We start from the raw sequence: 22,829 nt of genomic DNA on the forward strand, positions 1-22,829 counted from the left end.
CCCAGATTCAAGATGCCAATGGAGAAAATTTTTCACCTACTAACCTCATGGATTTAAGAGCTAGAGTTTGATTCTAGATTGCCCTGGCAGACAGAAAAACAGCCTATTCATTCAGACTTTTTCTGGGCACAGCATGAGATCTGGGGAGCTCCCATTGACAGTTATTTATAATTAGATGATATTTTAAAATAGTATCCAAGCAAACATGCTCTGTCCTCTCATTATATATCTCCAGTCCTAAAGAGACACTATGCCACTTTGTGTTGCACAGCAGTGATCCCTGTCTGAACTTGGGGCATTTTGGATAAGCTCCCAATTAAAAATAAAGTAGCCCAAATGCAGGAGCTGCTCAAGCATAGTTTTCCTTGGCTTTGAGAGAACTCAGCATTACAATTTAATTTGTCTCTCATTTTTCTTGCAGCTTGTGTTAAGGATGGAATAAAACCAGCTGGAAGTGAACAAAAGTTCAGCTCTTCTGTGAAGTGGTGTTGCCACCTGGCTGCTTGCCCAGTGGCCTGGCCCACCTCCCCATGCCCTCACAGACCAAGCAGGATTGTGCACACACAGTACCCACTTGTTGGAGCTGCCATTGACTCTGCATTTCAGCTGTGTCCAACCTACCCCTTCTGCTCAACCTGGAAAAATTCAAATATTGCTAATCGGCGGGTAATGCCTCTTCAAACATGGGTTGACTGCATATACGGACAGAAGTTTTGGATCCTCAACTCTTAATTAGGCACATGTTTGGTTTGGTTACATCCTGGAACAGCAAGATTATCTGAGTAATATGGGAATACTAACAAGAGGAATGCAATCAAAGCTGCCCCTACATCTTTTCTGATCAAGAACAGTCTTAATTCTAACCACAATTTATTTCCATTGTTTCAGAGAAATCTACACTTAAATTGTAAGGTATAAAAAGAATGGCTTTGTTTTTAATAAAACACAAGGGACAAATGAATAACAGCTCTTAACAGCTCTTTGATAATATTTGTATGATCTTAAGAAGGTACAAAAAAAACCCAAAACAAAAACTCCTCCTGTGAATAGGAAAGCTTCTACTGGTAAGCAACATGCAGAATATAGAGTGAATTAAAAAAGCCCATCATGCCTCACTTCCCCCTTGAGGGCACATTTATCTTTGCCCACAGGCAATTTGGTCTCAAGATATTTTGTTATATATTGACAGAAATCCAAATGGTATTTGACATTGCAACCCATAAGACATGCAACAGAAAAATCTCCTCCAGCTTGCCCTACATTCAGCTGCAGTGCTGTTGCAGCTTTGCTGCTTGCCTAAAGCCACATCCTGAGTCCAGTGGCTGCAGTAACACGTATTTTCATATAGAACCCTATCACCACTCTGAGTCACACACGTGCTGATGCTTTCTATATTTTCCTGCTAAGAGTTTCCTGCTTCACATTCAGAGACTAAGACAGAAAAAAAAGTCTGACCATAATGAAATTACACAAATGCAACTCAGATAAGATCTCAGATATTACTCTATGCGTGTGGTTACGGCTCCTTCCTAGAAGAAACAGGGCATTTTGACCTTTGGATAAATAGAAGCTTCAACAAAACTTAAGAAAGAAGAAGGAATAATTAAATGTTTTGGAAAGCAGTCTTTCAGCAGGGATATACACATAAGATCCTCCTTTCAGCTCAGCACATCATATAACAAATGGATAAGGATTATTATTATTATTACAAATATACAGCATCCCCGCTCTCATTCTCTAAGTCGAGCAGTCAGTGCTGGCTGAGACAAGAGAGCATTACATGCAAAGCCTACTAACTCACATTTGACTCCTACCAGCAAAACTCCCTTCACTGAGGTTAAACCAAACAGCATGTCAACATCAAAGTGTAAGGCTCCACAGGGAGCGGAGATCCCATGTTAATGTGCACTGATAAAAACCATCCCCTCTGCAGTGAAGAACACTGCAGAACATCTGCCTCTGTCCAAGGAACACCTTTTACCTCCAAGTCAAGGGAAAAGAAGAGGGCACAGAGCAAAAAGGTAAGAGTATGGAGGGATGGAGAAGCAGAGTTTGCACAGGAACTGGAAGAAGCTGGAGGACACACAGTACAACAGATGGAAGAGGTGAAAGGAAGGACTATCCTAGCTAAAGATAGAAAAGAATAACAGAAAAATAGAAGCAACTCCTTGCACTGCTCTGTTCTGCCACTGCTAGGCAGTACTGAATGTTCTACCTGACAGCAACCTTGGAAGCTACTACAGATGACCTTGCAACAGCTACTGGAAGCCCACAAGTCCAGGACAGTAGCCTGGGGGATGGAATGAATGAGGTAGATTGGAGTCAAAGGTTCCTTGAACCCAACCTGCCCTGAAGAGACGTACTGAAAGACACAACAGGAAAGCTGGACAAGAAGAGATGATCTGTGTTCATGTGCCTTTTTCCTCTCCCTCCTTAGAGAACTTTCCTTCATCTTCCCACCCTAATCCTCCCTCTTTCATGTCCAAAATGGTGAGGTGCCAGGAAGCAAAAAGAAGAGTCAGTGCCCATTTTTCGTGGGACAAATAAGCAAAATTGCGAGTTGGAACAGCAACAACAAAAAAGCTGTGAACAGCAAAACAAACAGAGGAGAGGGGGTATCCAAGCATTTGTGGGTTACTTTGAAATAGTTCCTGGAAGTTAGTAACTTGAGTATTTAGTCTGCATGACTCTTACAAACCCAGCTGCAAGGCTTCAGTCCAGCAGCCCAGCTCATTCAGTGCTCAGCAATAGCCCTGGCTGCATAACGTGGAGTCAGGGGGACAATTTTGGAACAACTGCTTAGGTTACACACAGCTTCCTTCACTTGTGCCCTTGGATCAGTCTGGGGCACACAGTCTGTACATTCAGGACAGAGTGAAGACTTATTCAGTCTGTTTAGGATAGATAATCTCTGTACTCCATGCAACTAGCCCATGCCCTTCTTGCAGAGGAGAACTCTGTTCCTATGCAGGTTCAAGTCCAGCACTTTGCCTTTGGAGGATGCATACCCCAACATTGCATCCTGGCCAGTGGTTGGTGCTCCCCCCAGCCAGTGGCTGCAGCCCCCCAGCCTGTCCCTGGAAACCTGTCACCCGAAGAGCCATGTCCTCACCCATGCCAAGTAGACATTTTGCCATGAAGGCACCAAGACAGCAAGGAAAGCAGCACATGGCACACACGTTGGCCTGTCAAAGGAGGCTTTCAGTCCCTTACTCAGCTTTTCTTCCCATTCCCCCACCTCTCACTGTAAGAAGAAATGCCCCAACTTCCTTGTCACCACCACAATGTTTTCTCTGCCCATTTCACAAATAGAATTGCAGCATGTTTTGTTTTACACAAAATTTACATTTGAGTCACTAAGGTTCAGCCCTGGCATGAAGCAATTCCAGCATCAACTTCATCAGGTTGAGCTCTCAGGTATCTTCCAGCCTCTGAGACCATATTTAAATCTTTACCATTGGTTCTCTTTAGGAGCCCAGTAACATTCTCACAGACCAGGGAAATATGCGTGCATCCAATTTCTCTGTGATTACCATAAGATTATAACACCAAAAAAAGAAAAACCCAACGAACAAAAAGGGCACTTTTCAAGCAATTTTGCATTTCTTGAAGGTTTGCACTTCCAGGAAGCTCCAAGTGACCTTCCCCACCACAACAAGACTTGTTGCTTTTCCTGGTAAAATCACATCCACTCCTCTGCTGAGAACACATCAGCTCTTGTCCAACATGCAGATGCTGCGGTCCCGCACAGGGCTCCTCACACCCCCAGAACCCACAGCTCTGGCAGCAATTGCTGGGCACTTCACATCTTCATCATGGCTTGATCCACTCGGTGTGCATTTTACAGGCTCAGGACCGTCTCCCTCCGCACAACAGGCAATCTGAGGGATGAGGAGGCTGGACTCCAAACCCTCCCCGCCACCAGGAAGACACTTCTGCCCCCCCCAGCACGCAGCACCAAGCCTGGCAGGGAAATACTCCACGCAGCAGCAGTACAGGAGACAGAGCAGTTATTCTTGCTGGTACAAAGCCCCAGCCAAGCGTGCAGGTGCCCTGGCAAAGCTGTGATTTATTAGTTTTATGCTGACATGCACACCACCTCCAAGACTGCAGAGCAGATGTGGCCCTGATCCTCAGCAAAGACACTCTCTTCAATCTGCTTATACACCTCAATTTTACATTTCTGTGCTAAGCCCTTTAGATGAGCAGACAGGGCTTACAGGTGGAGGCACAGTAAAGTTCACTCCACAAGTTTTTCATACTCCAATGGTATGAAAATTGCAGACCGCAAATGCTACATAAAACTCATTCCAAAGAGAAGCACCATTAAAAGCAAAAAATTTCAGACTTGAAATATTGCCTCACAGAGTTTTATGAAGGTTGGTTTTGAGTCATATGCAATCCACATTAAGACGATAATATTTTCCTATAGGGGAGAGACTTAAGCTTCCCTAATTCAACCAACTTGTTACTCCTAATGCCAAAAGGAAATACAGCAACACCCATGCCCTTTGCTGCTGACAAACCACCACTGGAATGACTGGAACACACTGCAGTTCTTCCCACAACTTCCATCAAATCCTGTAACACCAGACCATGCTGTCGAATATCCTCCAGCACTTTGTCTTGGCATACTCCCTGGAGTTGCCTTTGCTGGGGCATTACAGGGAGTGCCAATTCACGTAATCACCAAAGCCAGGAACACCTAGTTCCAGAACAGCTCTTACAGACAAAGCAGAAAACAACAAAACCCTTCTTTCCTATGCTAGACTTATACCTTTCCTTGCAACAGCAGCATATGATTCATCACACCACATTTGTTTTAAGATTAAGGGTTTTACTAACTGTTCAAGGCACCTTAATACCTTTGATTTTATGTATATCTTGTGCCTTATTTGAAATGGAGGGGAAGGGAAGAAAGAAAAACTCCCATGGATTTAAAGTTATAGCATTTGAATTCCAGTAAAGAAAAGACTAATGGTGTTTCACCTTCCAACACCTAAACTACAGAATGATTCAGGAAGTGTTTGTCCAGGTACACACACAAAGGTTTCACCTAACAGAAACAAAACTTCAGAAATTGAAACAAAGAGCTAGTAGTTTCACACCACTAATGACAGAAAAGAGTATGAACATCTATTAAGTAAGCAAGAAATAAGAGCAAGGCAACTATTTTCCATCTTAACAGCCCTACCACACTATCAAGGGTCAAATAGCTGGGTAAAGAACGCAGAATACACACTACTGCAGATTGAATCATTGCCAACCATGAAAGCAGTTCAAAGAAATCATGGATTTTCAGGGGTAAAATGGGTACGCTGCTGTACTCTATCTACCTCACTGAAGTCTGTGGTACTCCTGGGAATAGGTGTTGCCAAGTCACTGGTCTCCATCTCCAGAAGGGCACTATAATCTTCACAGACAACCTTCGGTAGCTGCAGGTTTTAAATGAATTAAAAGCTTTTTCACTAAAATGTTTCTGGAACACATCTCTGCCAGCAAGGGAGAAGGGAAAAAAACCAAAACCAACCAAAACAAAAAACCAGAATCAGTGGTTAGTGGCAACCTGACAATTGTTTTTTCATTCAATCGTCTGGATGGAAACAGCAGACCGCACAGCAAAGGAAGAAAGAAGAGGAACCAAGGAGGAGATGCTTCTGAGATTATACTTAAATGGCAGAACACAGAGTATAAACAGCTGGTGTTTCAAAGCTTCTCAGCACTTAAGGAAGAAATCAAGCCATGTGGATATAATATCTCTTGAGGATTTTTGCCTTCAAATCAGAGACACTTGTATGTCTGTCCAATATATGAGAACTGTCACCTACCACACCACACAAGATGGCCACGCCTAGAGTGGGCAATTAGATCATGGCCATTGCCCAGGGTCTGAGCATATCTGAAACCTTTTTCTTGGTCCACCTAAAAGCTTCGCCCTACCCCCACACGATGTCTTCTAAAGATTTATTCAGTAACAGACTACTGAGACACCCTGCACTAGCTTCTCAAAAGAAGGAGGTCATTCAAGACAATTAAAGCACAGACAGCCGCATTCAGACCTTTGAAGAGTAAGCCTCTGTAGCTTCGAAGCACTGTTCAACTTCACAGATAACCTGCATTTGTGGAGTGACGCAATGCAAAATTTTCATTATGTACACGGCCAGGCTGTTCTTGAGTACGATGTTCTTTGATAAGATGTGAGGGTCCTCGGTTTCCAGATATTTGGAACTAGAATCAGCTCTACAGTAATGTGCTGCACAGAACAATAGGCCCCCGAACATGACTGGGGTAGACAGAGGTCACCACGAAAAAGTTTTGAAATGAAAAAGAGAAATTGAAATAAAATAAATAAAGAAAATCCCTTTGTCCCCAGGAGCAACAGGAGCACAAACTCAGTATTCACCCACTGCTGATACACACAAGAGATGTCCCGAGGTAAGAAAGAAGAAACCATTTTTTAAATTTGTTACCCATTTTACAGATTTTTCCTTTCTTTATAGCCACTAATTCTGTCATTTCATCATACAGCACATTTGCAATGCATAGGGAAGAATTTCCTTCAGTCTCAGTGGCTCATCAAAATCCATGATCTCACTTCCAGGAAAGTTCAGCATGATTTTCCCACCATGCAAAGTAGGCAATAATTTCTCTATGACTTGAGAAGTGGTGCCACTATGTTTGATCCCAAGAACACCAGGTTCCATAACATAAACTTTTTTTTTTTTAAGAGCATGCATAAATACATTTATCCCTTGTGAAAAAAAAAAAATAAATCAGAGGACCACGTGCCCTCTTACTCCCGGAAATTTTAGCCTTTGTACACAAACTGTGAATTTCTGTGAACTTTTCCAGTTCATATCTACTACCGACTAGCAAAGATTGCTCTTTGCTTGTGGAAACACAGCAAGACTGTCTGGGAAAAAGGGAGTTCCACCAAGAAAAAGAATGACAGACTCTTGGGAGTCTGAAGAGAGCAGTGAGCTTACAAAAAATGCTTGGCCTGAAGCTCAGCTCTATGCAAAGCAGTATTTTCCAGATCTTAACCTTGATAGCATTTCTCTTTCACCCTCCAAAATTATCCTTAGAAAAATAATTACCAGAAATTTAAAGCCCTGAGATAACCATGCACAACATCGTTTCCACATTACCAACAAGACACAGTCACAGCTTTGACATCAGCTTTTTCTACTGATGGTCTAAGGAGAACCAAGCCAAGCCAAGCCCCACGTGCACCCCTGGTTCTCACAGACCAGCCATGCTCACCTTTTGCCCTCTTGCAATCACCACACTCTGATAAGATCTCTTTCTGCTGAGGGTTCCCACAGCAAAATCTTTTCCCCCACAAGCACCCACCCACAAGTCTCTCACTGGGGTGGGATTCAGCTCTGACAATGCAAAGCAGGACTGGGAGCAAAGGGGGGGAGGGGGGTAAAGGACAAGAAAAACACAGCACAAAGTTCACTCCTCTCTTGCTGTTAAAGTCTTCCTTCTTTTCATCAGAAAGAGCCCACTCAGTGAATTCCAAGTGTGAAATAAAGCCCATGCATTTTTTGTTATGGTGTTCAGCAGTTCTGTATTTCAGTTATCGTCTAGAAATATTTGTTATAGAAGTTGGAAAAAAAAACCCATATAAAAACCATTTGTTTCATCTCAAGAGTGACAGATTTGAGTTTTTTCAGTCTATTTGTTCAATTAATAGAATAATATTCACCAGCAAAATGTTAAAACACATGAACAGAATAAAACAAGCAAAATTTGATTTATGAATTAAAGTATCCAAAAGCATAACCTGAAACACCATTCTTAAATTTTAATACCAAAAAAAAGAGCACATATTTATCACTGACATATTTATCCTTTCTAGACAGATAAGGTAGGCACCAATGCCCAACTATTTCCAACTGTTTCTTGATGTAACAACAGACTACTTCCTCTCATACTATCAAGAAAAACCCTCCCTTCTTAGCAGAGGACCAAATTTAGTGCACATAAATATTTCATAACTTCATCCTGTCAAGGAATCAAACTAAATTACTTAAGGGCATTTTTCCAGGAGCCTCACATCCAAGTTCAAAGAATAAAACTGCATTCATCAAACCCATTCTCCCCCTTCAAACTGAAAGGCTTCAAGGTGAAGCAACAGTGAAAAATGGGATCTTATGTGGGTATCATCTATGAACATTACCCACCTAGTGCTGAAGTCCATTAAGAAATGTAGAAACAACACAGTAAGACTTGCATCTTCGGAAGAAAATATGACTCCAGCTCTACAATCCTCTCCTACATCCTGATTCAACAGAAGAAACAAATTCTGGCTTTCACAAAACCTCATCATAACTGAAACAACCAGCCTAGAAACAACTTACTGCTACAGACAGAGACCAACCACAGAATCAAAAGGTGACTGAAGACAGACATCTACAGGTGGTTTGACTTCCAACAGCATAAAACACAGGCAGTTTCCACTGATCTGGAGAGAAATTCAGCATCTAAAGAGGAGACAAGGCCATTCCTGTGTAAATGAACCCTGACCCAGAGACAAGAGCTGCACCCTGATAAAACCGGCACAAGAGCTACTTTGTTAACAGAGGTAGCCTTAAAGTTCCTAAGCATTGGATGACCCACATTTGGATTCAACTCTGCATTTATTTTTTTCAGTGTTGCACCAAAAAATTCTCTGACAGAGCTCCACTTGTTAACTTTGCAAGACAAGGACAGGGATGCAGAGCAACCATCCATCGACTGCCCGTGCTCCAGTCAATTCCACAAACATTGAACATTCCTAACTTTCCTCCTTGAGAAGACTATGCACTGATTCATGGTTGCTTTCTCTTACTGAAAGACAATCTCCTGTGGAAAAAGGAAAAGTGTTCTCTTCATATCACCAAGACCATGGCGTCTGTGTTCTTTATAAAATATTGATTTGTCTGCCGTCTGCAGTCCCAGAAGTTAAAAGTACATCTACATGAGTAGGTAAAACAAGACTCAAGAGCCACTCAACTGGCCAGACCTCAACCAGCTCCAAGCTAAAGCCCTTCACACAGAGCTATAGTTGAGCCTGCCTCCTGGTAAGGCTTAGTGTGGGGTTGAACCACTACTTGCAGGACACCTATACCAACATCTGCCTCCTGTCTGGCCATCTGAGGGCACGGACAAAAGAGCTCAGGTCTGTCTACATCCACTTGCCTGTGCATATGCTCGAAGTGTAGCATACGGGATAAAAAAAGCTTTTGCCCCAAATCCGCACCATCTTCATCTCCCCGACAATATGGAATATTCCCATCACCAGGTCCAAACCAAGACCCCTCCCCCCCACAAAAAAAAATTTAAAAATTGCTTGCTTCAAAATCCATAAACTTTCTCCACCTACGAAGCTCTTTCAGGTCCCTTCCAACGAAGCAAGACAATAGGAATGGGGAGATTGGGAAGTATGAGACACAGAGAAGGAAATTAATAAGTCATCAATATATACATCCTGTTAAAGCCTGAATCACTGCCAGGAACCTCAAGTAAATTGACAGCCTTAAGTGCAGTAACTGGAGGCCATCTTAGCAGTGTCTAGTGACAGAAGGTATTACCACGAGGAACCCCTTAACATACCAGCTTTGCCATTCTCACAGGACAACATACCTTTGACAGCATGAAAAACAGGCAGATGCAGTTAAAAAAGCAAAAAGCTTTTCTTTAACCTGCTCTCAGAGTGCCAGCTCTGAGGAAGCACTACAAGTGAAAGGAAAAGGTACTGCATAATCAAAGGACAAAGTCAAAAATCATCACTGGATTATGGACACTGCAGTTAAGTAATAAACCAGTCCTAGTCTTGACCTGCATATGGGGAGTAACAGAGGATGATGCCTGTGCTCATTTTTAACTTTTCAATTCAATACAAAACTTGATAAATCAAGAACCGCTCTATTACATTGCATTAGTACATGGTGAGTTCACAAGCTAATGAATTAAAAAGCCTGGAAATTTTTCCCAATTTGTGAGTTATCTTCTGCATTCCTTTAGAGAGTTGGATAGTTTTCATGGAGCTACCATGCAATGCACATACACATTATTACAAAGCAGCTGTCTGAGCCTTCATAAAATTTTTCTCCTCTTTCCCTAATTCTCTGTGCAGACACATTACTTTCTAAGACATGGATCTAGGAAAAGTAAAATGCTGCTGTCATAGCTGTTCTGTCAGGCTTGTTTCTTATTTCCTGGAATAAACAAAAAGCCGCAGACTTGGAAACCACAGGTGAGACCCAAGTGAACTGTAACAAAAAAAGTTATCTGGAGACTGTAACGGCTTCTTACGTTACTCCCCTTCCTACAGGTCCGTGGCTTTCTCAGGGCAGTGTAACACTTGGAATTTAGCCCACTTGGCTACTTAATATCCCTTTTTATTTGGCCTTGTAGCATCACTTCATCGCAACACGGTGTCTCCAGTGCTGAAAATGCCCTTCTAGGCTTAATTTGGAACTGTGAGGACCCCTCTCAGTAGGGCAGGCATCTGACAGCACACAGGCTCCAGTGAGCTCCCCTACACACAGAGGGGGGTATGTTACCCAGGTATTTTAATGCAAAGCAACGCACGGATTCCGACGCAAGCCGAAGCCTCGCACCACCGAGACGCGGTGACGGCAGATGCCAAGTTCAAGGACCGCACGGGAGCACTCCCGGGAGCTGCGGGAGGAGAAGGGGTGCCCCCGGGAGGGGGTCGGGCAGCCCGCCCCGGGAGTGACCCCGCCGCCCGCCCGGCCCCGCTCCCCGCCCCACGCACCGCTGTCCAGCCGGGCGATCTGGGGCAGCCGGTAGGTGCTGACGAGCCGGTCCAGGGGCACGGCCACCGCGCTCCACTTCACGTCCTTGAGGCTGCAGCCCAGGGGCGGGCCGGGGTCCATCTTCCCGGCCCGGGAAGGGAGGGGAGGGAGCAGCCAGACAGGCAGCGCCGGCGGGGTGCTCCCACCCGGGGGGGGGGGCGGCTGCCAGCCGGGAGGGCGGCGGAGCAAGAACGCAGGGAGGGAGGGAGGGAGAGAGCCCGGCTCGCTGAGCGCCAGCCGCCCCGGGACACGCGGGGCTAGGCAGAGAGGGAGGCCCGCCGGGCGCCCGCTGCCGCTGCGGCGGCGGCTGGTGCTGCCTGCGCGGCTGCTGCTGCTGCTCCCGCCGCCCCCCGGGAGCGGCTGGGGCCGCCCGCCGCCGCCGCCGCGCCTGGCCCAGGAAGCGCCATCCCAGCACTGACTAATCAACAGGGTGCGAGCAACGCCTGCGCAGCTGCCGCTCCTCCCCGCCGAAAAGGAAAGTGCCGGGCTGCCCGCCCGCCCGGCGGGAGACACCGAGCGCCGGAGCCGCACTGCCTGTCCCTCTCACTCCACCCTCCGACCGCTCGCCCGACGTGCAGCCCGCACTCCCACTATGCATCCTTTGGTTTTCACCTGCGAATCGTGCACGCCCGTGTGAATTCATGTATACAGAGCAGTGCACAGAAGTCACTGTTACAGCACATGCAAGTATTGCATATATTGCGTATTCAAAGGTCTGCAGACCATGGGAAAATGTGTAATCAACTACTCGTTCTCTCTTCAAAGTGGCTTGTGTGATGAAGGCTTATATGATCTTCACAAGATATTTAATGTTATCCTTTTTTAATGCATTTTGATCTCCAGACTGCCAGACTGCAGAAACTCTGGGAAATTAAACCAGAAAAGCTAACTCCTGTGTGGTTACAACTGTACTGTGCTTAAGTTTATTTTGTTCAGTTCTGTGTCAAAACTGTTTATTTTACTGCAGTAAACTTGGCTACATTTAAGGCTGTACTGTTGAGTAGAAACATAAAAGTGCCTTGCAGTGATTAGTAAAACGACTGACAACATCCACAGCCAGCATCTCTCTCCAGACTCCATCTTCTGCAGTATCTATCTTTGAGATCATCAGGGATGTCAGAGCTCAGGGAAGAACTGCGGTACAAAGAGCCCTCCTGCCACTTGCCCTTCCTCAGGCCCTGGACGAAGGGCCAGACACTGCTGCGTGCCTTTGTCACTGCTTGTGCCACAGCACTGCCAGCACAAGGAGGGCTGAGACAGATACGCTCTTGTTCTGCTCTGCTGCAGAGACTGGGAATTTATCCACGGTCTCCATGATGAAACAGAGACTGTGGTAGCCAGTCAGCACTGAAGATTACAGAAAACCCAAGTTATCTTGCCTTAAGTGGATCTGGGTTGGTTTGAACCTCATCCTGCTGTGGGTCCATGCTTTAGCTATACAGTTGGACACTGGGTTTTCCCAGCATTATGAAAAACCTTCATTCTCTACACTCAGTCATGCTGCTGTTAGATCCTACCTACCAGAATAGTTAGCTTTAACAATTTTCAAAAATTTAGCTTTGAAAATACACTTCTTTTTAAAGTAGTTTCCCTTTTACAAAGTTCACCAAAAACTTCAGTGAATTAAGCTACGGAAGTGCAAAGTAATGCACAGAATCACGGAATGGGTAAAGTTAGAAGAGAGCACAGGGGTCGTCTGGTACAACCTCCCTGTTCAGGCACGGTCATCCCAGAGCACATTGCACAGGATTGTGTCCAGTCAGTTCTTGAATCAGTGAGGGAGACTCCACAACCTCTCTGGGCAACCTGTTCCAGTGCTTGGTCCCCACACAGTAAAGAATTTCTTCCTTATACTGAGGTGGAACTTCCTGTGCATCAGTTTTTGCCTGTTGCCTCTTTGCCCTACTGCTTGGCAACACTGAAAAGAGCCTGGCTCCATCTTCTTGACACCCTCTCTTCAGATACTTGTATACATTGATGAGGTCCCTTCTCAGTTGTCTCTTCTCAAGGCTGAACAGGCTCAGCTCCCTCAGTCTTTATGCTCCAGTCTCTTAATCATCTTTGAAGCCCTCTGCTGGAACTGCTCCAGGAGCTCCATGCCTCTCTTTTACTGAGGAGCCCATAACTTAGCACTCCAGAAGTGGCCTCACTAGGGATGAGTAGAGGGGTGGGATCAACCTCCCTCAACCTGTTGGCAATGCTCTCCTTAATGCACCCCAGGATACCATTCACCTCCTTGGCCACAAGGGCTCTGCTGGCTCACGGACAGCTTGTTGTCCACCAGGACCTCTAGGTCTTCTCCACAGAGCTGCTTTCCAACGAGTTGGCCCACAGTCTGTGCTGGTGCAAGGGGTTATTCTTCCCCAGGGGCAGGACCCTCCATTCGCCTTTGTTGAATTTCAGACAGTTCCTCTCTGCCCTTCCCTCCCACCTGCCAAGGTCCTTCAGAAGGGCTGCACAGCACTCTGGGGTATCGGCCACTCCTCCCAGCTTTGTGTCATCAGCAAACTCCAGCACTATTGCTAACAGCACTATTGCTAAAATATGGAAAGCAAAAGCATGGGTTTAACTCGTTCAGGTTTGACGAGGTTACCAGGTGCACTGCGTAAGGCAAAGTAGATCAGGTCAGACTGGGATTCACCAGGACTTGAAGCACTAGTCTTGCAAGAATTGTTCTTAAACACTATCTTGGGTACCATTAATTCCAGGGTAGATACCGATACCATCTCACAGCATATGCTTCTCTCGGACATCACGCACTTCTGCTATCTGGGAAGAAAAGCATCTTTTGCACAGAAATAGTCACTGCTGATTTTTCTTGAAAGATTTTTTTCATTCTTTAGATGGTACTAGAAGTCCTATGGCTTTTAAGTCTGTCTTCCTATAAAAGTGTTTGTGTTCTCTCCAACCAGTGGAAATCCAGCCCACTCTTAGCCTTTTTACTGGAACAAGGTGCATTTTAAAAAAAATTTAACTTCTAGATGTTATCTGAATTTCATTCAGCTGTTTTCCGGCAGAGATATCATAAAGCTTACTAATATTTAAATATCTTGCTCTTACTCTTAGAGTGACCTTGTTATGTGTCCTAACTGTACTAGAGCTCTGTCTTCTTGAAATACATTCTAATATTACATACACGCCATTCAAATCATCAGCACATATGAGCCTCAGAAGATTTCTTGTTTTAACTGCACCTTATGTGTAATTAACACTTTAGAGATAAAAATTTCTCTGATGTCTAGCAATGCCTTAGTCCCTGAGTGTGATCTCTTACCAGTCTCCTACTGGTGCAAAATGCTAACAAAGCCACCAGACCCGGAGAGGAATCGCTGTGAGCAGGTCCACCTTAGGGTCAGGGCCTCAGTTATACAACACCTTAGTTCTTCTGCATGTACTTTTCAGGTGGTGTTCAGAGACACTATTTATGAATCAACAGCAAATTCATTCCATAAAACCATAAGCAGTGGCAGAGGGACTCAGAATAATTCCTGAAATTATTCTTAAATGCATTTTGAATTGACTTTCATGTTGATTTCACAACACATTTATGCAGCAGGCTGTAAAATCTCTAGTATATATTTATTCCACTGCCAATGCTAACATCTGAAAAAGAACTACAAACTGATTTTAGTTATGTATCTGGGAACATGCTTTACAATGCAGTATGCACACATCAAATAAAACTGAGCTTTATACAGTAAGTTTCATGTGAGGCTATAATAGTTCGTATTTCTTTAAAAAAACCCTATGAATTTGCATTCCTTCTTCCTACATGTGATTTGCCTTTATAGGCCTGATTTTCATAAATATTTACAAGTCCAATGGGATATAACAGAAGATGCAGCGATCACTTCAGAAGCAGGTCCTAAATCTCTAACTTTCTCTGAATCATAGAATCATTAAGGCTGGGAAAGACCTCCAAGATCATTCAAGTCAGCCTTTGACTGAACTCTACCATGCCAAGTAAACCACAGCACAGAGTGCCGTGTCCAATCTTTTCTTGAACACTTCCCGGGCTAGTGACTCCACCACCTTCCCTGGGCAGCCCATTCCAATGCTTAACAATCCTTTCCATGAAGAAATTCTTCCTGATGTCCAACCTCAACCTCCCCTGGCACAGCTTGAGACCATGTCTTCTTCTCCTGTTGCTAGTTGCCTGGTAAAAAAGACTGACTCCCATTTTGCTACAATCTCCTTTCAGGTAGTTGTAGAGAGGGATAAGGTCACCCCTGAGCCTCCTTTTCTCCAGGCTAAGGAACCCCAGCTCCCTCAGCCACTTCTCACAGGATGCACCCTCTAGACCCTTCACCAGCTCTGTTCTGTGGACGTACTCCAGCACCTCAATGTCTTTCTTGGAGTGAGGGGTGCAAAACTGGACACAGTACTTGAGGTGTGGCCTCACCAGTGTCGAGTACAGGGTGACTTGGTGGTCTGAGTCTTTCTGGCCACACTATTGCTGATACAGGCCAGGATGCCATTGGCCTTCTTGGCTACCTGGACACACTGCTGGCTCATGTTCAGCTGCTGTTGACCAGCACTGCCAGGTCCTTTTCTGAAGGGCCACTTTTCAGCCACTCTTCCCCCAAGCCTGTAGTGCTGCAGGGGGTTGTTGTGACCAAAGATCAAGACCTGGCACTTCTCCTCATTGGGCCTCATACAACTGGCCTCAGTCCACAGATCCAGGGGGATCCTGAGGGAAAGGGGGAAGGGGAAAGAGAACAATGCATTTGACACAGTTAATATCTGTACATCTCATGTTTTGAAAAAGAACTCTATTCCTGTATTACTGGCAAAATCTAGGCAATCTTCGCTCATGCAAGGTATTATAAAGATATCTGAGGGTCTGGTGTGAGCATTCAGCTTTTATCTTCCGTTTCACTGTAAGAGGTGTCCTCCTTTTTTCAGTCAAATCCCTTATTTAACCTTTATTGAAGCTAAAAATTCCATCTGTGGGAATTTGTGCAACACTGTCATCCAGCCAGCTTTTTAGAGAACTAAATGAAGACAATACTCTCAACTTACATCCTTATTTCTAGTTTGAGAATGCCTTTAAACACAGCATGTCCCAGTTTGGCAGGAGGTTTTCTGCTCCTAGTGAGAGTGGCGGTTTTCCCCCAGTTGCGTGTTCCTCTGAATGTAATCCACAATGCATATGCTTAGAAAAAGGCAGTTGTTTTGCTCCAGGAGATGCAAAAAGGAGAACACTCATGGTACCTGGAGTGTTAGGAGAAACCTGAATATTTGCATCTCAGTAAGGTGCACCAGTAACTGGATCATGCCTAAGCCACAAGAAGTAGAAAACACTGCAAGAAGAAATTCCTGTAGTTGAAATTCTCATTAGTTACAAAGAGAAGAAATCAAAATTACAAATCAGTCTAGCCCTTTTTTATCTATTTTCATTGTTAGGAAAAGGAGGAGGAATTTAACGGAGACAAACTCAGAGAACTAGTAGCTAAATTTCTGCAAGTTCAGGACAGCTAAAAGTTCATCAGAGATCCATAGCAGAAAGGCAAAACTGCAGAATTTGATCTATACAGAGGAGGAGGAAAGTTTGGGAAGGGAAAGTTTGGGAGGGAAGGTTAGGTTTGGGAAGGGAAGGCTTGGGAAGGGAAGGGAAGGCAAAAGGGAGAACCTACTTTCCTTGTGTACTGGTTAGGTAATAGATTTCGTGCCTGCCAAGCCAGCTAAGTAAGGACAGTAGCCACTCTGAAATCTCTATCGCTCCAAGTCTCTAACCATGTTCCTGCAGTACAGCAGGGGCAGCTGATCAGAGGCTGAGATATGATGAGGACCTAAACAGCCTCTCAAAATCCCTTCCAGCACTATTTCCTTCCTCTGCTATGGCTGTAACGAAGGCAGGGATTATCCTTTGTTCCTTGTTTTCAGATTTTGCAATAAACGCTGGCTTAAGTGACTGCCCATGGTGAGTAGTCAGGAGCACCTGTAAATATGTAGCCCTTCCCATCCTTTCGCACCCTTTCTGCAAGCACATAACTGGGCTAGTGGCACACAAACCTGGCAGTACGCTCAAATTCAGTCCCATGTGCTTCAGAAAGCATTTTCCACTAGAGCTCCCTGTCTCAATACCAACTCTAATAATAAATCGATATTATGACAATCTGCAAACAGCCCCCCAAAAAAGAAGCAGGCATATTTCAGGAGTGCAGTGACATTCCAGAACAGTAAGCCAGTGGAGCTAGTTATTTTGGATACGCTGGGATAGCTCAAGACAGAATTTTGCATAGTGTTATTCATTCACACAAACCACCCCCCCAAAAATGACAATATAGTCACCACAATTCTTCAGATTTCCCTATCTGTCCTTTCATTTTGTGTCCTGCAAGTTTGATTTGTGCTCTCTTTACCTCTGATTAAACAAAAAGTAACCAGCAACATGATTCTGCCCTCATTTAATTTTTTTAAAATTAAATCTAATATCCTCCACTGAAATTAAAGCTATTACATACCAGTATAATGCAGATTAAATGAGCAGAATCATTATACTCATACAATGTATGAGTATAATCTATTTATAGTTTAAGAAAATAACATGAATATGTCACAATATCAAACAAACCCTTATATAGCAATCATCTGTGACAAAATGAACATTTGAAAATACAGGTATGCTGCTAATACCTGCACGAATTATTTTAAAGAATTATACAACTTCATATGAGAAAGATGATTATTACAGGATGTGTATTACAGGATTGTGTTGTTCTCTGTTTTCTGCCTTCTTAGGAAGGTTCAGCAACATACCCTAGTTGAAGGCATCCCTGCTCATGGCAGGGGAGTTGGAACTAGATGATTTTTAAGCTCCCTTTCAACCCAAACCATTCTATGACACCAGTCTTGTATATGGTTTATTCTTTTTTCTCAGCCCTCACCTTTGCAGCCTGCCTATTCAAGGTTATTGAAGTAACACATATGTTTCTGAAATAGATGCAAAAGAAACAAAAGCCAAAAATTTCCATAGAATTATCTTAGGAGATGGCAGTAAATATCAGGTGCTTAAAGAGATGTCATATGATTTCATATATCGGAAGGTTACCCGTGTGATGGTGATGTCAATGTTCATTACATTACAAATCTGGTATAAATAACACAGAAAAAAAAAGTCAAGGTAATTTTTTTTTTAATAAGAGAAAATTTGTACACTTACATTACATTTCTGCAAACATTTGTATGCAAACACAGTCATCCTGTGATGCATTCCAATATCAGATAACTGTTTTATCTTCACATTAAAAATATGAAAATATAATATAAACATATAAAAACATTTGGCAACAAAGTCTGTGTAATACAAAGGATGCCTGAACACTGTGTTTTGGGATTACAGGCTCGCTTTTAAAATCTTGTGTGTGCCTTTGCAACACTTAATATTTTCTGAAGAGAAAATGGATCATGAAACAATATTTCAGAATGCACAGCAGGTTCTCTTCTTACTTTCATTTAGAGTCACAACATCTAAGTCATACAATACACAGGATTTCTGTAAAACAAACATAAGCAAACAATTAAGATAACTAGAACACAACAGTTGAAAAGCTTGCTTTTTCACGTATTTTAATGTAAAATATTTGGTAAAGTCACTAGATATATTTGTCTTTGAATATTTAATTATAAGAGTGCAGTTTTCTAACAAATTAAATGGAAACTGAAGCCCATGCAAGTCCCAATTTGGCATCTTTACATTCTTTAGCTGCCTCAAACATCTCTCCTAACTCTGAAGGTGATAGATGATAGAAAGTGTCTTTTGAGGAGACACTACAAACCATGCTATCCTGAAAATCTTTTCTCACATGAACTGTTTATAAGAGCACATTCTCCTGTTGACTACACCAATTTTTAGTAGTTTCAGTTAAGTGCATTAATCCTTGAAGTATTGAGCATGGGGTGCAAAAGCCCAGTTAAAAGGAACGGGAAAATACAGAGTATCAGTACCCACTCAAAAAAGGCACAGGCTATTAACTGTTAGAAAGGACTTTAACTTGTTTTGTGAAATTCACTAAAATTCTCTGTTTTCTAGCCTCTATTTAATAACTACCAATACCTCCAAATGGAAACAGTTCAGTTTTTATCATGATAAACTATCAAAATAGCACTCCACCCTTGTAAAACATTTATGTACTGATTGCAAAAGCAGATTATAACAAAAATAAAGATCATGAAAACCAGGACTCTTCCTTTCAGCAATAAACTCTACTAGATAATTAGTGTTGACCAGAGAAACAATCAAACCCAGTTGTGCAATACAGTACAAATACATGTCGCAATCCTGTACTCTGAAACTGTAACACTGAACCCTGAACGAGGGCACAAAGACATAGAGAATATTGTCACATGCCAAGGAAACAAAAAATCCTAACTTCTCTACTTGCCATTCTCCTGCCTGTGTCTTGGAAGGTTTACCAAGTATGTAATGATACACAGAGAAGTAAGTGCAACCACTGGATTCACCACATTCATCTCAACCCAAACCCAACAGCCATAAACAACAATTTCTGACAATAAAGAAAAGCTTCCAGAGACAACAGCTATCTAAGATGGAATTCATGAAATTCAAAGCACAAGAAAAAAGAAAGGAAAAGGGAAAAAAGTCATCATGAACAATGCTAATCACGATTCAGAATTGAAAACTTACACATACAATGTCACAGGGTAGTTGAACATTGACTACATCCAGAAGAGTTCATCTAAAATTACTCAGGTGAATCAGAATGAGGGCAAAATAAAAAGTTCCCCTATGCTACAAATAAGCCTGATGCCTTTTTGGCTGGGCATATTTATCGCTGCCTAAAATTCTGGAGTGGGCACATGAAATTTGTTTCCTTTTTTCCTTCTGCAGCCATAGTTTCAGCTCTTCCAGAGTGCTGGCTGCCCTGTGCCAGGGCCGTCCCCACAAAGAGAGGGGCTGAGCTTGATCCTCCCTGGGGCTGCAGAGAACCAGGGAGGCTTCCACAGTGCAAGGTGCTGGGAGAAAAGATGAACCTGGGAAGGGATCAGAAGTGATGGACAGAGGCAGGAGCTGAGGGCAGAAAACATATTGTAGAGTCTAAACCTCAGGATGGATGCCGAAGCTGTCGTCAGTAAAATTATTAGCAAATATTGTTCTGACTGTAGGGTACTAGAAGACTGTGACTTACTGATTTTAGGAATTTCTTGTCATTAGTCAAATAATGAAGAAACGCAGCATGTGCACTTTTACTTGGTTCTTTTGTTTGGGTTTTTTAAATTATTTTTATTTTTTGAGTGATAAGGACCAAGAGACATAACATTTTTATTACCCTTGAGAATTCACACAAATACCAACACACTGATTTATAACTTCTGATAAATTTTAACTTTTTGCACAGTTGCGTAAGGTACTCAAGTAAAGGCATTAGCTATTAACATTTGTATTAACATTAGGCAGAGACAGTATTTGATAGTCTGCAAGCATAGACAGTAAATATAAAGTATGAAGACCTTTTTGAAAGAGGGAGCAAGGCAGAATCCAAAGTACACAAATATAACCTTGCCATCTCAAGGAACAAGATACCATGCTGGTTTACAGATAAGATTCTGAAGGGAAAACTTTGGAAGAAAATGGTACAGTAAGAAGTTTAAATTCATTTATTTGAGAACAAGAAATAACATTAAGCATTGATTATTGTGGACATAAACTAAAAAAGTTTTGTCTCACTCATGCTTTTTCCTGAGAAAACAAAATCAGTTTAAGTAGTTTAAAAGAGTTCTAGAAAAATCCCTGTTTGAACATTTTCAGAATTCAGATTTCACTTACTTAACTTTAGAGGAAACAGGTAATTCAAGATGTTGCAGGCTATACTTCAGGATCAAACTTCATGCTTTCAGTGAAAGGGGAGAAACTTACATGTTCCTTAAACATTGAATATGCTTATTTGCAAATATTTTACTATTTAATAGTACTTCTGGGTGGCAAGTAAGCTGTTCATGTATCCTTAGCACAGATCCTCAGTACTGTAAGTAATTAAGAATGGTGAAGCATAATGATAATGCAATGGTTCTTATAATCTGTAAGATCATTATCTGATAGTTTATCAACAGACTAGCCAGCACAGAAAGACAAGAACCACCACTCTACAAATAAAGAAGAGCCATTTTGAAATCCATTTTGAAATTTTAAAATGTAAATTTGAGGATTCTTAATCACTTCAGTTTGGTAAGACTGGTAAGATTGTTCCATACAGGATCTTTGTGAAGCAAATGAGGGCCTGGGATTCATTTAAGCAAATGTGCTGTACAGATTTTAACAGTCCACATTCATAATCTAAAGAGATATGAGGAGTCCTGCATAAAGTGCTGAAGCAACGATCAGATTTGGGCAATCCCAGGTAGTGCTCAACTTCAGCCAAGCCTTGGAAGAGGTGGGGCACCCCCTCTCCTGAAATTACAGCAGGGAGTTATGCAAATCTCTCCCACCTCTGGGAACAAGGCAGGCAGCATTCCTCCTCCAAGGCTCCATGAACACTAACACTTCCAGCTCACATTTCAGCTCAGCGTGTTGTAACTCACTGCCTGACAAGTCAGCAGACAAACAGCAAAAGAGATGTGAAAAGATGAGAAGAAGCAAAATGGTACCAAGAAGCTTGAGTTTCCACTTCGGCATCTTGAGCAAAGTGGAGTTTTGAAAATACCTCCACAGACAGAGATGCTGCTCCACCCTGCAGTGATTTTAGTAAGATGTTGAAACTTCCTGCTATCAAATACTAGTTTTTCCTGTTAAATAGCACACCAGACATGTCTCACCTAACAAAGAGGCATCTGTTCAAGCCAGTTTTATGCTTCCTGCTGTCTCCCCTCCCGGCTGTCTCTCCTCCCCAGCTCTAAGCAGAGTTTGTATCATTGGCATAGAACAGATACCTAGACACAGGAATTGTGATGAGATGGCTAAGATTCCATTTTTTTTTTAAATCAGAGAAAGAAAGCTAAGGTGGTAGACAAAGGGAAATGTAACAAAAAGAAAAGATGAACTCTTTGAAAGGCTTCTAATGGAGTAAATCTTCGTTAAGATCAGCTGAACATTCCCTGCTGCAAAAAGTACTCAGATCAACTGTGCCATACAAACTCAGATGATTCACCTACTCAAGCACCAGTTCTTGGTATTTTGATGCTGGTTTAGTTATTTCAGAGGTGAGGCTCACTGTGGGTTTAGAAGAATGACAGGATTTTACTCTATCAAGTCCCCAATCGAAGTCAGGCTTGGAGTGCTTGCTGAAAAACTAGCAGCTTTGGAGAAACAAGCAGAAGGAACTGTAACTGAGGTTCCTATTTATACATTCTTTAAATTTTGAGGATTTTTATTCTAACGACAGAATGATCCTCCTTAATCACTGCAATCATTTTGTTTATATTTAACAATGATAGCTGACAAAGACTGACAAACCATGGCAGAGAACTTGATGCAACCAAGTCCACGTCACTTTTGTTACTGAACTGTCAGTAGAGGAAGCTCAGTTATGAACAGTCCTGATGCTTTCCGTGCATTCCCTATATTCTGTAATTCAAATTACTTGTTCAAAATGCAAGACAGTCTTCTCACAACAGCAATGGGCAGGACATGGCACAAGCAGTATTAAGCAAGAGCTAAGGATATATTAACAGGGAAGGCAATCTCTGTGGGAATAGGGACAGGACCAGGATCTAACTGCTGCTGAATACATTCCTCAAGAAATGTTGATGAAGGCCTTGCTCCCAAAACCTGCTATTCCATCATGTCTAAAACATCCAACCCACTGGCAAAGTGTGGGGCTCTATCTCCCTCTTCTGTTAATACCAGATAGACTGTAACAATGTTATACTGCACTTAGTTATTTCACAAACTTGAGAAGACAGCCTTGGTCCTCCTGTAAGGTTCCTCAACCCTACAAATCATCTAGGTAAGGTTTAGTATAGTTGCACATCAACAACCCTATTTAAGAGAGCAGTACGTCTTCAAAACCAAGATCCTGCAGAAGCAGTAACTGCCAGAAGCGAGTCAAGTCTGTACCATTC

At 42.8% G+C, this 22,829-nt stretch overlaps 2 protein-coding genes across 4 annotated transcripts in view; both read right to left on the reverse strand.

Moving 5' to 3' along the window:
• Positions 1-11,214, reverse strand: part of GAREM1 (GRB2 associated regulator of MAPK1 subtype 1) — a 99,303-nt gene extending 88,089 nt beyond the window's left edge. Inside the window, exon 1 of the mRNA XM_051769673.1 lies at positions 10,769-11,214. Coding sequence (XP_051625633.1) covers positions 10,769-10,889 — 121 coding nt within the window. The 5' untranslated portion in view covers positions 10,890-11,214. The remainder of the gene's footprint in view (positions 1-10,768) is intronic.
• Positions 1-22,829, reverse strand: part of LOC127461960 (ras-related protein Rab-10-like) — a 60,385-nt gene that overhangs the window by 12,175 nt on the left and 25,381 nt on the right. The window contains exon 5 of one of the 3 annotated variants that reach the window (XM_051770211.1): positions 17,892-18,306. The exons of 1 other annotated variant lie outside the window; for it this stretch is intronic. In XM_051770211.1, the coding sequence (XP_051626171.1) occupies positions 18,232-18,306 (75 nt within the window). In that variant the 3' untranslated portion in view covers positions 17,892-18,231. Of the gene's footprint in view, positions 1-17,891; positions 18,307-22,829 lie in introns of those variants that run through there. One more of the 3 variants, XM_051770178.1, reaches the window with a different exon arrangement.

This window comes from Manacus candei, unplaced genomic scaffold (assembly GCF_025592945.1).
Source record: "Manacus candei isolate 608988 ecotype Guabito, Panama unplaced genomic scaffold, ASM2559294v1 h1tg000008l, whole genome shotgun sequence".
NCBI lineage: Eukaryota > Metazoa > Chordata > Aves > Passeriformes > Pipridae > Manacus > Manacus candei.